At 50.3% G+C, this 13,498-nt stretch overlaps 1 protein-coding gene across 2 annotated transcripts in view; it reads left to right on the top strand.

Moving 5' to 3' along the window:
* The window catches only part of LOC144146986 (sal-like protein 3), a 181,887-nt gene that overhangs the window by 137,645 nt on the left and 30,744 nt on the right, over positions 1–13,498 (top strand). The window contains exon 2 of one of the 2 annotated variants that reach the window (XM_077678985.1): positions 7,492–7,575. The exons of the other annotated variant lie outside the window; for it this stretch is intronic. Within the exon in view, the coding sequence (XP_077535111.1) occupies positions 7,492–7,575 (84 nt within the window). The remainder of the gene's footprint in view (positions 1–7,491; positions 7,576–13,498) is intronic. 2 annotated transcript variants of the gene reach the window in all.

Below are 13,498 nucleotides of genomic sequence, written 5' to 3' on the forward strand. Positions count from 1 at the left end.
TTACGAAGCGGGTGGTCTAAAATATGTTCTTTCAAATGCAAAGTTATCAGTAATGAAAATATTGATTCGCGCCGTACGAAATTTCCTTACTTAATGAACTGTTCAATGTTTCGGGTAAACCAAAGTATGTCGTCTTCATGGTCCATTTTAGAGATCCCCAGGTGGTGTACGTTAATCTGTCGCCCTCTCCTACGTCGCGCTGCTCTAGTCGAAGGGTAGCTTCATCACGTAAAACTCCAGTTTGAATTCTGAGCTTTCACAACTCACACAAATTAGCTGATTTTTGCCGGTGGGAACCTTTAGCAATGCATGCGTGTCGCACGAGTTGCAATGCAGTTGAAACGCAGAAGCCCGTGCATCCCGTCTGCGTTCCGCCGCGTGGTTGGTACCACTATTCAATTTCAGACTAAAAAGGAACAGCTAACCAAAACGCTTTGCTGATAGTTTCTGTTCCTCACGGGGTTTCCTTACAGCAGTCGTCTACTTTCTCACGATCCATTGAAAGCCGATGACTCAGGGCCACATTAAGATGTCCGACGTTTCATTGCATTGACAGCGCCGCGGGGTGCGCGAGGAAATTATATTTGCATAGTTGCACGTGTGTGCTTTCTCTTGGGAGCAGATTAAGGAAACATATGGAGGCCTTGAGAGAAATTGTGAAATGCAGTTGACGACCGATTTTTCGGACATGCTTGGTTATTCGAACTTTTTTCCGGCACCAGGACATTGAGGTTTTTGTGGGAACATTTGCTTTTTCGGACTCTCCTGATTTTTCGGACATTTTCGCGGTCCCTTAAGGGTCCGAATAATCGGTCGTCGACTGTATTTTTACGGCGAGTTTTCGTTTGTTAGCGCCAAAACTGATTGCTGCCCAGCATTTGGCGCTCGGCAGGATGCTTGGGCACTCAAGTGTCGCGTCAACCGATGAAGTGTATGATCATTGCGTCGGCGGAGTAAAGTGATAAAAAAATAACAAATCTATATACCGAAATAGATTTGCGCGATTGTCCAAACTGTAGTCGCTTAATCCATGGCGGGGAAGGAGTTCTAGCTGTCGGTTTCTATTTCCCATTTCAGCAACTGTATTCGCACCAATATTACCAATTTGTTTTCGCTCCGGGTTAGTGCCCGGCTTCTCCTCGCCTCTCTCTCTTTTCCTCCGAGGAAAAGGCAACATCGGAAGCTCTTCGTTGTCCACTATTGTGAACTCGAGGGAATTGAGGGAGGGGGGGGGGGTGTAATATACCAGTTTAGTTACTGGTAAGCCAGAACAATGCTACTTGGCTATATGTTTCCTGAAACTGGGCGTCGTTACTTCTTAACAGGGAGCGAATACAACCATAAGTACTACACAATCTGTCTTTGCTGACATGTGTGCAACAATGTTTTGTTTGGGCTACGAGGCACGCCGTACAATGCATGGCTATAGCATAATTTAGAAACTGTAACGTGCACCAAAATCACGTGCGTGCTCGTTTTCCGATTCCACCATTGAAATAGCCGTCGCGGCCGCGAATCGAAGCTCCTCCCAAGTAGAGCTCAGCAGCGCTACGTTTTAGCCACTATGCTAGCGCGAAGGGTTCGTATACGAGTCAGGAAAGAGACAAGGATAGAAGCTGTTATGATGTAAATGGAGCTGCGGTGGTCACTAAGTAGCAGACATACCGGGAATGAAAAGTTAAGCTGCGCCCAAAGAACCCATAAGCAAACAAGGCACGTCTTTTTAGACCGCGTTCGCGCCATCTGCGCAGTCTACAATAAAAAATTACGATTGTTTGCGTGCGCAGACAAGTATAACTTCCTCAGCGGTGTTTCGCACGCTTAATTTTCGCGTTGTATTCTTGTTCTTCATTCCTGTCAGCCGGAAAGAAAGATTAAAAAGACCAAGGAGGATAAATGAGAGGATAAATGCCTGCAACAATAGACCACTGCCTGGCAAAAAAGAAACGCATGCAGAAAGAGCTGCAGAGAGCGTTTCGAGCTGAACACATATATGTGTTCGGCTCGAAACGCTCGGCAATATAATGCCTGCAATATATGGTACGTATGAAATGTACGCCTGCAAAATGCCAAGGGAAAATTTCCCGTCCACCTTAAATGCAGCCAACGGCTGCTTGCAACTGACTGCTAGACAGATTTCTCAGAACCTTCACAGTCGAAGAAAAACTTGTTTTGGTCCGGAATTCATCTTCAACTGCGAAGTTTCTGAGAAAGTTGTGTTGCCTTCCACTGAAGACGCATGGATGCATTTCAGAGGACTTGATTATTTCTTTCCGCACGTGGATGAACAAATTTTGGACTTACTCCACCTCAGGGCTTATCCTAAACTAGTGGCCAAATGTCCGCAATCTGTATGCCTGCAATAACTCATCAGTCATTGAAAAATCAACATTCTAAGCAGTGCCGTATCCAGAAATATTTTTCGGGAAGTGTTACACGCCGCTGGTGAAAAATAAAAAAAAAGAGGGAGATCCTGCATCTAAACAATATCTCAGTCATTTTTCTGTTTTAATAAAGCGGGAAAGGCATTTTCGTTCTCTGTAATAGGTACATAACAAATACGAGTGCACACAGGACTCTGAGGGACCATTTTCGTCAACAAGCCTGCGCTGTTACTATCTTCTTTTTTCGCATTATAATATATCAATGCGTTGTGTAAATAGCGTCGGTGAAAAAAGGGGAAAAGAAGGGGGGAAGGGGGACGCAGCGCCCAGAAAATTTCGGGGGGTGTTCTTACACTAATGCACCCCCTCTGGCTACACCCTTGATTGGAAGGCCCTGTGCGGTTATTCAGACAGATGCCGGGTGTCACGGTTAATGGGAAGTTTCTTCGCTGGCTTCTGCTAGAAGCACACCCCTGGCTCTGTGCACCGGAAGCTTTTGCTAACACCACCCTGGCTCATAGGGTGGCTCAGCTCTCGTCGTGACACCAACCACGGTCGACTGCTGGCAGATTGTCTTCGGACGCGAAGGGGTACCGGGCTAAGAGGGACAGCGTCACGTCTTGGCGGGACAGGCAGACGCCCGTGCTCTGCTTGCCGCTCGTGCACAAGCGCGACTGAGTGTACGGCGGGGCCCACGCGGCCGCCATGCGGCCGAGGGGCGGCCAAGCGGGGCGGCGGCATTATCGATCGCGACTTGAGCGTCGTTAATGAGCAGCCGACCGCCAGTCAAGGCAGCCACCGGCGCGGCTGCCGAGGCGACGCCGTCCGCGCACCTCCCGCACGAGGGGGACGGCCTGCGCGTCACCATGGCGACGCTCGCCGCCGCACGCGCTCGCATCGCCGGGATGCGTGCCGCCATCCTCGCCAGGTGTAGCGCCAGCTTCGCCGCAGGGCACCAAAGGCCGCCGCCCCTCGTCGCGTGCCGATGCAGCTCGTGGCTGCTGCTGCCACCTCTGTTGATCGGATGCCCGCCCAACACGGCACGTGCTGCGCCTTGGTTAGGTAGCGCAAGCTTTGCCCATAAATTTGTTTCACCAGCGTTTTCGCGACCTTAAAAAGCCACAAGACGATTCCCGTGCGCAATAATGTCGTCTGTAAGAACCGCGAGACACGATATTCGGGTTTTTTAGAGGCTCAGTGTACGCTCCACCGCCGTGTTGTCAGTTTTCATATTTTCTCTGCGAGAAAGGCGCTCTCAAGCTGCTGATTTCATATCCGTCAGGCTCGATCGTTGGGCGCATTTTTCAAGTCTGTGCAATCAGCAAAAGGGAGTTAGTTCTGGGAATCTTTGTTTCCGCTCCACGCTGGCTGTCCATTCTAGGCGCTTTACACTAGCACTAAATTCGGGCTTGACATGAGGGCGTTATGTTTGTTTAATCCTCAATATTTGGACGCAGGCGTTACAACTGCCATTCTGCATTGTTGATATGTTTTGCGCAGTCGTCTACTTCGAATGAAGGAAGGCGGAATACGCTTCACAGTCATTTCGTCTACATGTCACGATGCCATGTATGATGGATGCGAACGTCAAAGCTAAGGGATTAATGTGATTAGTCAACCTAACTAAGTATAACAGCGTTGATCATGATAGGAAAGTATGGAGAACGAATCAACACGGGGAAAAGATTGGGTACCATGACGACCAATGCATGCGAATTCCACACCAAACTGTGTTAATTACTAATGAGAAATATAACCGCAACTCCAACGAATCGTAGAGAGAATGGATATCCGACGCTTCAGAGACAAACCGCGCTGAAGGCTGTAAGACGCCACTGCACTGTGGCCCTGCAGGAACCGCCGAAGAAGGAGCCGAGCCGGCTCTGAAACGCCGGGTCTCCATACTCTGTACGATTGCTTGGAGTTTGTTTGTATTCCCAATGATACAGAGTTTTGACAAATGTTTACCTTCATCTGTAAATGACTGCTTCGCACAAATGAAGATACGTCAACAGCCAAATGACACGCAAGTTCTGCACAACCATTACGTCCATTCCGGCTCATATCAGCAGTTCTACTGTAACGTCGCTAACATCGGCTGCAATTTTCTTTGTGAACGATTCCGTTCGTTTCTACGAACTGCCTTTTGCAATCAGTGGCCTGTAGTACAGGAAGTCTAAGCGAACACGTCTTGAAGCCGTGCATTCTAGGGCACTGAAATAGCTGCATGGCTGTTTTAGCAAAAAAACGTCTTCACCAACGCGCGTGCGCACGCACGCCAGCACGCCCGTGCGTTCATGCTCGTGCATGAACGCACCAATGCAGAGGAGGCGTATATCTTGCGCTGCTGAGCACGAGGTCGCGGGTTCGATTCCCGGCCGCGGCGGCCGCTTTTCTGATGGAGGCGAAAAGCAAAAACGCCCGTGTGTACGAGATTTCGGCGCACGATAAAGATCCCCAGGTGGTCAAAATTAATCCGGAGCCCTCCACTACGGCGCGCCTCATCGCCTGCGTTGCGTCGGCGCGTTAAACCCCACAATCAATCAATCAACCAGGAGGCGTATATCAAAAAACAACAACAAAAAAAGACAGGAAATAAGTTAAGGGGAAGGTTGCGTTGCCTTTCATGGTTAGAAAAGTTTTCTTGGGTTGCGCACGTGAAACAAACTGTTGGGGGCACTACCGCGTGTTGGTCAAAGGCGATACACGCTCCGGTGGTACGACTGCGAAAAGCGGCAGATCTGGCGTTCTCATACCTACGAAGGCTAGGATTGAGTATTTCTGGTCACACGTGTGCAGTGGTTGCGCTTTACGCACAATCCCATGTCCCAGCACCCCACACCAATCAATGGGAAATCGATACCTTACACCAGAAACCACAAATTCTTTGGCGTTATTATCGACAGTGACATTTCCGGGAGCACACGTGTTCTGACTTTCCTAGAGAAGAAAGTGAGCCATTGCCCACATATTCAAATTCCTTGATGTAAAGATGCGGTACGCATCGGTCAGAGGAATACTGCAGCTGAAACGTGCAGTTTTCTTGGGCTACTTGCTTAACAGCTCCCCGATAATTTGATTTGTAATCTATGCTCCACCAACCTTCGGGCAACCCAGAGCATCCAAGTGCTGGCTTTGCCGGGACGCACGTCGACCGTACAAACTACTTGCGTTGCTCAGGGTCACTCGATAACAATTTATGTGGCTACTAAGCGGCAAACACCTGTAAATCGGCTTCCTCACAAGGCTCCCACCTCATCGCCTTGCGTAGCGCCCTAGGAGTCGACGGCGATCACCATTTTCGGCCGTCGTCTTAACGCACAGCGCTGAAATACGGGTGATGTACACGCTCGTGGTCCAACCTCTCCTACTGCCCGTTGTGGTGCCTGGCACAGCTCGCGAGATCCGTGCTTGTGTTCCTGTTATAGGGAACAAAGCTGACTTGCACCACTCTCCTGAAATATCTTGCGATGTTATTAAACAAATTCACGAAAGATGTAATCACCGGAAACATTTATTCACGGATGGTTCAGTGACATCTCCAGCTCGCCTGGTGCGGACGTCATACCAGCAGATTTCACGGATTTCGCCGCAGTTGAATTTTGTGTTGCCCATGCCACGAGCTGGACGGCTATCAACCGGCCATTTTAGCCATGCGTGGGGCTCTTGAATTCAAACTACTTCTCAAAAGTCGTCCGTCTTTACGGATTCAAAATGCGCCCTACAAAGTGTGCGAGCAGCGTTGCGCTACCGTCTTCTCCACCAGTTGTCTCGGTCCTGTCTCGATCCCTGTCGTCGTTACGCTATTGACTGGATGGGAGTAGCCTTTATAAAATATTGCTCCTCCCTAGTCGCGAGGGTCAGAAGCAGCCGTTGCGAGGCCTGTGGGATTGAAAAGACAATAGAGCATGTCATTTGTCACTGCTTCTGTATTCCCCGGAAAGAACTGTGCTTGCCACTCAGTTTAGCGGATGGGACGATCAGCCGTTCACGAAAGAGAAGTTAAATCTCTCCTGAACGATACAAATTTACTCCAACGACCAGGACCGAGGGCACGCTTGTTTCCGATCCTATCACCCTTTTCGATTCCCTCATCGCCCTCGAATCCCACTCCCCTAGTGCCGGCTAGCAAACCGGGCTCTACGCCTGGTTAACCTTCCGGTCTTTCCGTTCGCTTTTCGCCTCATCCTCCTCGAGTTTCCGTCGCTTATATTTGGTTCCCCGGCGCCAGTGTGAAGCGCGCCGAGAGGCGAGCACCCTAGGATTTGCTTGCTCAGTCGCACTAACCCGATCGCCAGTGCTGTGCCGCGCCCAGCCGTCCGGTCAGAGGGGCGAGGTAGCTCCGCGCCCCTTCCTCCTCGTTGCGTCTGCTTGAAATTGGAGCGCCGTGCTGCGAGCAAAGGGCAAGGCGCGGCTTTGTTGATTGGTGGCGCCATCTGTCGAGCGTTTTGGATATTATTAACTAACCTGACTGACTCGGTCCGTTTATTTTTCCTTGTTTCTGTTTTTCTCGAAATCTGTCTTACTATTCGAGGCCCGTGATGGGCGAGTGATGGCCTATGTTTCCGGAGGTGTATGCGTAATTTTGTACTGCCGTGTTTTCCGAGTGCTAAGCAGCGTGTTTTTGCGCAGCAGGGACGTTTAATCTAAGAACTTGAAGTCACATTCGAAACACGTTGTATGCAAATGATTAATTATTATACTTTTCGGGCGCTGCGCAAAAGGCGGATGTTGGAAATGGGGTATGCTTAGAATTGTGAAAATAATGTGTGACACTGCGCCGATCAAATATCGATTTTTTTCCCAACGCTGCATGCAACTATTGTTGGTGTTCTTCTTTATTTTCTGTGCCACTCTTTTCGAAGTGGCACAGGAGGGTACAACTAATGTTATCTGGATTCCGCGCACAGCGCCTTAGCCGTGCCGCAACGCGTTAAGTGGGATCTGCGGCATGGCTGGACAAAACGAAGCAGCTTGTGTTCGGACTTGAGATCATGTCGTTTTTGTTTAATATTCCGCCACCACTTGCGTTTTTCGTCGTGCACCTGCGGGCTGTCCGTTTATCCTTGCTGATCGATTTCCCCCTGCGTGGCTCTCATGCTTTCAGCCAAGGATGCGCTCTCTTCGCGAAGAAAGAAGTGCCCCGGCGAGCACTGCTGGCGTACCCCAAGTCAACCTAGGACCCTAGAAGGTTAGTTCTCAGTGCGTGCAAGCGTACCGCGCGTGTCTGTGGCCCCATTTGGACGCGCAGAGCCTAACGGCTGTTCTCGCATTAGATTACTATCCTTCCACTAAATTTCTGCGATGTGCGGGGCGCGTTATAGTTTCATATGTCTGACCTTGCCTGTTGGCCCGTGCCGCGAGCCTGCCGTCGACGAAGCTGGCGGGTTCCTGACCCCTGACGCAGTGGCTCGCGCGGAGCCCATTTCCCACCCGAGCTCTCGTGCGTGTACGTCGCCGCTAACTGTGTTATCCCTTCCCCCGCGCCACGTTATAGGATTCTGCAGCCACGAAGCGCCCTTTTTCTCCCCGCGCGCAGCGGACGTTCGCCGAGGTTCCCGCCAACCGGTACCGTTCTGCTCATCGTATTTATGAATGAAACTTTATTACGGAGGTGGGGTGGTTCGTATTCTAGTTGTGTAAGAGGAGGAAGAAGAGGATGCTCATCACATCCACCCGGCCAGCTCTGCGTAGCGCAAACACTCCCGCAAATAGATAAATGTGCATGCTGCATTGAGGCGAGTGGGTGGTCCGGTGAGGTAGCGCTGGGGCACGTGTGCTTGTTCTTCAGCGATGAGAAGCCCGGTCCCACGGTACGCATGTCCCACTGTTGGGGGAGCACCAGTATCGCAGTCGCTGTTTGTTGGTCCTTCTCCTCTACCCTGGGCTGTCCGGATGTGCTGTAGAAGTTTACTGTATGTATTTAGACTTTACAATTTGTTCGATGCCCCATTCTTGCATTTGTGACAAGGGGTGGCGTGAAAGGTGAAAATCGAAGAAGTTTCGTGTTGTGATGGGTTACATACAGCACAGCAACGCATAACTGTTTGATCAACACGAAATTTAAATTAAAAGTCGAACTGAATTGCGACAATCTTGAGAAAGCTAGAACTATAGAACACACTTGTGTGCTATGTGTACCTCTTGCTAATGGTACAGCTAGGTAAAGTCTTGCAGGGGTAGACTGGGGAGCATCGAGGCTGCCACCATGCTGTTGCCATCATGCTAGACCTTGTGGACGAATAAAAACGGTCACAACTCACCAAGACATTCTGGCGTGCGGTGCAGTTGCGGCACCAACTTTGGATGAGAGTATCGTAACAAATGTTTCAGGTAGCGTTAGCTACACCGCTACACTGGCAACATTCTAGGTTATCGTGCGTTAATATTCCAAGGTTGCCTGTTTCAAGTGCAAACGTCGAGAGGGTATTCTCTGAACTGAGGACGACAAAGAGTGAAGGGAGGACCTGTACTAACGAAGAAAGCGTTGCCATATTTATGTGTGTGTATATACTCAGGTTAAGGAATCGTTACTTGATTAGAAGTGAAATGTACGGTTGCTGTGCGGACTCAAAACCGCATAATTGTGTGCGCGTTTTTGTTAATTCCTCTTCCAGTTTGGTGAGTAAACATACCAATTCTAGTGGCTACAATTGTACGTCATTTTATGATGACAGCAGTGTTAAAACCAAACTGCTAAATCGCAAAAAAAAAAAAAAAAACGGCGATGTGACAATGTGTTTAGATATACATCTACAGATAAAAAGCGAAGAATGGGTTCAACATAACAAAAACGCTGAAAAGTAAGGAGAATTAGAAACAATTTAAAAAAAACCGTAAATGTACTGTACGTTTCACCCTGGAAGCACGATTCCGCATGTCGGCACAATCCACAGATCACGCCGTCAAAGTCCCACTTTTTTTCGATATTCGCCTGCAATGTACAACTACGCTGAAATGGCGAAGAAAACGTTGAACGAAAATAATTGGACATCTGAAACTGGGTACCGCGAAACTGTTCATTATAAAAGTGGGCTTCACCAAAATACGTGGTCCAGTAAATAAGTTGTGGGCAGGGTGTGGCAACGGTATACTGAAACAAAAACTTTAAGCGTAAACCTGAACGTTGTAGTATTTTTTGCCCCGCAGCAAAAGAGAAAGCCGACTGTATGGTTTTCCATTTCGTCACGTGATTACTATAGGCAAGACGCCAGTACATGAAATCCTCACCTAAGGTGTTCAGCCTGTCTGCCCTTGGCACCTTAGTATATAGCCAGTATCCCCGAATGTGCCCTAGTAATTCGAACTGCATTATCACTACTGGTTGCAGTGGTAGTTTGATGTTTTGGAGTTTGGTAAGATGAAAAGTGCATTTTTTACAATTAATTAATCATTGTTGAGGGAGACTGTTACGGTTCAAACCGTTATGAATCGTTTTTTTTTTGTTTTAGAGCGGAACGGCAATTGGTCCTTTTGATTAGAAGCGATACAAGAATTATTTCGCTCCCACACTGGTCGTCAGCACTGTATATAGATTTATTGGAGAGTACCATTGAACTGCCATTCGCTATTTCGATTTCGTCACTGCGCGCACAGTCATCGTACTACTGCACGGAACAACGACGACTAACGTAAATTAAAGAATGGCACACGGCTTATAAGATCGGGCTGCACTGTTAACGACGGAGATGAGAGTCGCATGCGAAGCTTTGCTCGCCAGTTATATTAGAAGAGCCCAGATGTTAAATAAATAAAAAAAAGATCTTGGTGAGGCGTCTTCTCTCCACGCAGCTACATCCCGTATCCGAATTCGTGGAATCTCGGAGTACATCATAAGTTTATCGCCCATTATTTGGCTTTATTATGTACCCGCCGCAGTGGCCAAGTGGTTAATTAAGGCGTTGTGCTCATGAACCCAAGGACGCGGGTGCCATTCGCGGCCGCGGCGGCCGCTTTTCTGATGGAGGCGAAAATCGAAAACGCCTGTGTGTTCGAGATTTCGGCGCACGTTAAAGATCCCGGGCGGCCAAAATTAATCCGGAGCCCTCCACTACGGTGCGCCTCCATCGCCTGTGTAGCGTCGGCGCGTTAATCCTTATAAACAATGATAAACATCCTTCAGAATAGACGTTTTTTTTTTTTGTAATAGAGGTGTTTAAAGCTAGACATTTTGGAAAATATGCAGCCGCGAGCAAAGGCGATTTAGTCGCCTCGTCTACAGCCACCTCGGGATTTGTGTTTACGCAGCAGAAGTATACTCGACCCATGGTGTTATAAAACTCTTGTACTCCGCAAAAAGTGAGAAAGGCGAGGGAGAGAAAAAAAGGCAGAGAACCGGCACAAGCGAATCCTCGTTGCCTTTGATGGCATCTGCGATTCGCGTGAAAGACGCGCAGACCATGAGCAAAAAGAAGCGCGGTATGGGAACCCGTCCTGGAGGCACACAAAACGCGCGTCGGCGTTTAGGGCGCCCGGTGCTCCGTGTATAGCCTCATGCGAACTGCTCCTCCCTGCTTAGCGATGGTCTGGAGCAATAGTCCGATTGACAAGACGGACACGGGAATGTACTCCGCTTTTATGAGGCACAGCGCTCACCGCCTTTTCCCGCCGGACCGGCGGCGGCCGGCCGACTCGTGAGCCATGGACCCGTGTCGCATTCACAGCTGCCCGACGCGCTCCTGCCGGCCAGCTTTACACACGGCCCCTGAGCACGTCTGGCAGCGCGCCCTCATCAGTCCTACTCGGTTTTAACGGCACGCACACTCGGGGGCTCCTTCGTGTCTATGTACATTTATATATGTGGCTGGCCGATTCTTTGTTGCACCTCCTTTCGGATCGGGCTGGAGTTGTCTGTCTCATGAATGATTTTACGTGGTGGCGATGTCTCTCTACTCTAACCTGTGCGCTGAGTGCAATTCTATGGTGCGGCAACGGATGTCGCCGGGAAGTGACCAAAGCAGCCGTCTTCCCTGTTGCGTTGCGCTGCTGAGGACGAGGTCGCGGGTTCGATTCCCGGCCGCGGCGGCCGCTTTTCTGGTGGAGGCGAAAAGCAAGAACGCCCGTGTGTACGAGATTTCGGCGTGCGTAAAAGATCCCCAGGTAGTCCAAATTAATCCGGAGCCCTCCACTACGGTGCGCCTCATCGCCTGCGTTGCGTCGGTGCGTTAAACCCTACAGTCAATCAATCAATCTTCTCTGTCAGCTTAGTCATGCGCTTTGAAATACAGTATCGTTCTCCCCGGGCTCCCCGAATCAAAAATTAATGCTTTTGTTCACAGAAACTTCGACCTGCGTAATAAGCATGACGCTCTGTCCTCCAAGAAAGCTAGTGCTTGTGCTGCGAGACTTGACGGTCCTGCATTCGGTGTTTCTGTTTGTCTAACCGTTCGAACTTGTTAGAGGTAACACCAGGACAATGGCGCTTGAGGCACAAATGCGTTCTCACATCGATGAATTGACTGAGCCGGGAACGCACTCGCGAGCCTCAATCATAAAAACAAAGCAGGAGATGAAGAGGAAAAGAGAGAAAGAGGGACAAACTCGTACACAGCCAGCAATGCGGCTTAGGCGGCTCATCTGGGCTGATCCGTTCCAACCAAGCGGCGATCGGTTGTGCGCGATTTGGCGGCCGCCGTGTATCGGGCAAGCGTCGTCGTCCGCGGCCTCTTCCTTTTCATTCGTTTCCCACAGCGAAGCCGGCCGAAAGCCGGACGCCGCAGCGCGCGGCCTGCGGCGCAGGGAGCGCCGCTTTTTCTTTTTGGGCCGCCGCGCCTTCGGCGGCGTCCGGGCCCGACGTTAAGCGGCGGCTGGCCTTCCATCTGCGGCGCACATAGAAACGACAGGGGTTGGAGGTTAAGGAGGTATACACACTAAATGGGATCGCTTTCCCTTTTCGCGACGCTGTTTGTTGATCTTTTCTTTTGCCGGCGTCCGCTAACACGGGTTTCGTTTTAGGCGTGAACCGTTTAGGCCTCCGGCGTGGTCCTGTCTGGCCCCGGCCCCGTGGGGCTGCGCCCGCCGCGGGAGCCGCCGGTTGTTATTAGTCGACACGGCGTGTCGGCGCGCCACGCGGATGCGCCTATCCCTTATGGGGAGCGCGCTCGCCCCGGCCGACCCCTGCAGGGCTCGCTTTTCCACGGGTCAGCCTATATACTGCACCACCGTCGAAGCGGTAATATTTGCCTTTGTATGACAATGCAGTAAAGCGTTGTCATATGTCGACAAGGCTTCTGGTGCACGTCTTTAGGCGGAACTTAGTTTCTTCATCGCTTCCTGTATGTTTCTTCTTTACTCGCCTTCGATGTTTTCTTAAGCAGTGTACACAGTGTACTGCTATTACAGTGGAGCTGCCACACTAGCTTTCCGCCTATAACAAGGACCGCTAGCTCCAATGAAATAATCTGGAAGTTCTCTTACCGGTGCACAGCTTTCAAATGAGACTGAAATATGTACATACGCTGAGGACACAGCCAAAACGGGCAGGTATCGCTACCTTGCACGCTCCACCTAGACTGCACCTAAGTGCTTATTTATACGTGCATCAATGATAGTTACTTTGACGAGAGGCTCTCGTCAGTTGCATCGCAAGTGTCCAAGGAGTTTGGAAAATGCTGAGCCCAAGGACGTGGGTTCGATTCCTGGCCTCGGCGGCCGCTTTTCTGCTGAAGGCGAAACGCGAAAACGCCCGTGTATTGGAGATTTAGGCGCATGTTAAAGATTCCCAGGGGGTCAAAATTAATCCGGAGCCCTCCACTACGGCGCACCTCATCGCCCGTGTAGCGTCCGTATACTAAACCTCGTAATCAAGATCAAATCAATCAATTTTGAACACGCTATTGCCGAATTCAGTCGAACTAAGGCACGGATACGCTCACTGGAAGAACCTATCAGTTCAGGTGGCTACAGGTTTCAAAAGCGCGCGCGCATAGCTGGGCCTGTCGGGGAAACAAGCCCCGTTCCGTTGCGCCTCGGAGGGCCAAATCCTTTGTTTCGCCGCCGCCTGGCCTCGCACTGATCCACTTGTCAGAGCTGGCCCGTCCGCCGGGGCTGCTCATTTCTCGCCATAACCAAGGCTTCCAGCCCTGCGCTTGTTCCGAGGCTGCAACGGTCAGCGA

The sequence above is a fragment of the Haemaphysalis longicornis genome, unplaced genomic scaffold (genome assembly GCF_048455015.1).
Source record: "Haemaphysalis longicornis isolate Haplotype H1 unplaced genomic scaffold, Haemaphysalis longicornis Haplotype H1 scaffold_1, whole genome shotgun sequence".
Lineage (NCBI taxonomy): Eukaryota > Metazoa > Arthropoda > Arachnida > Ixodida > Ixodidae > Haemaphysalis > Haemaphysalis longicornis.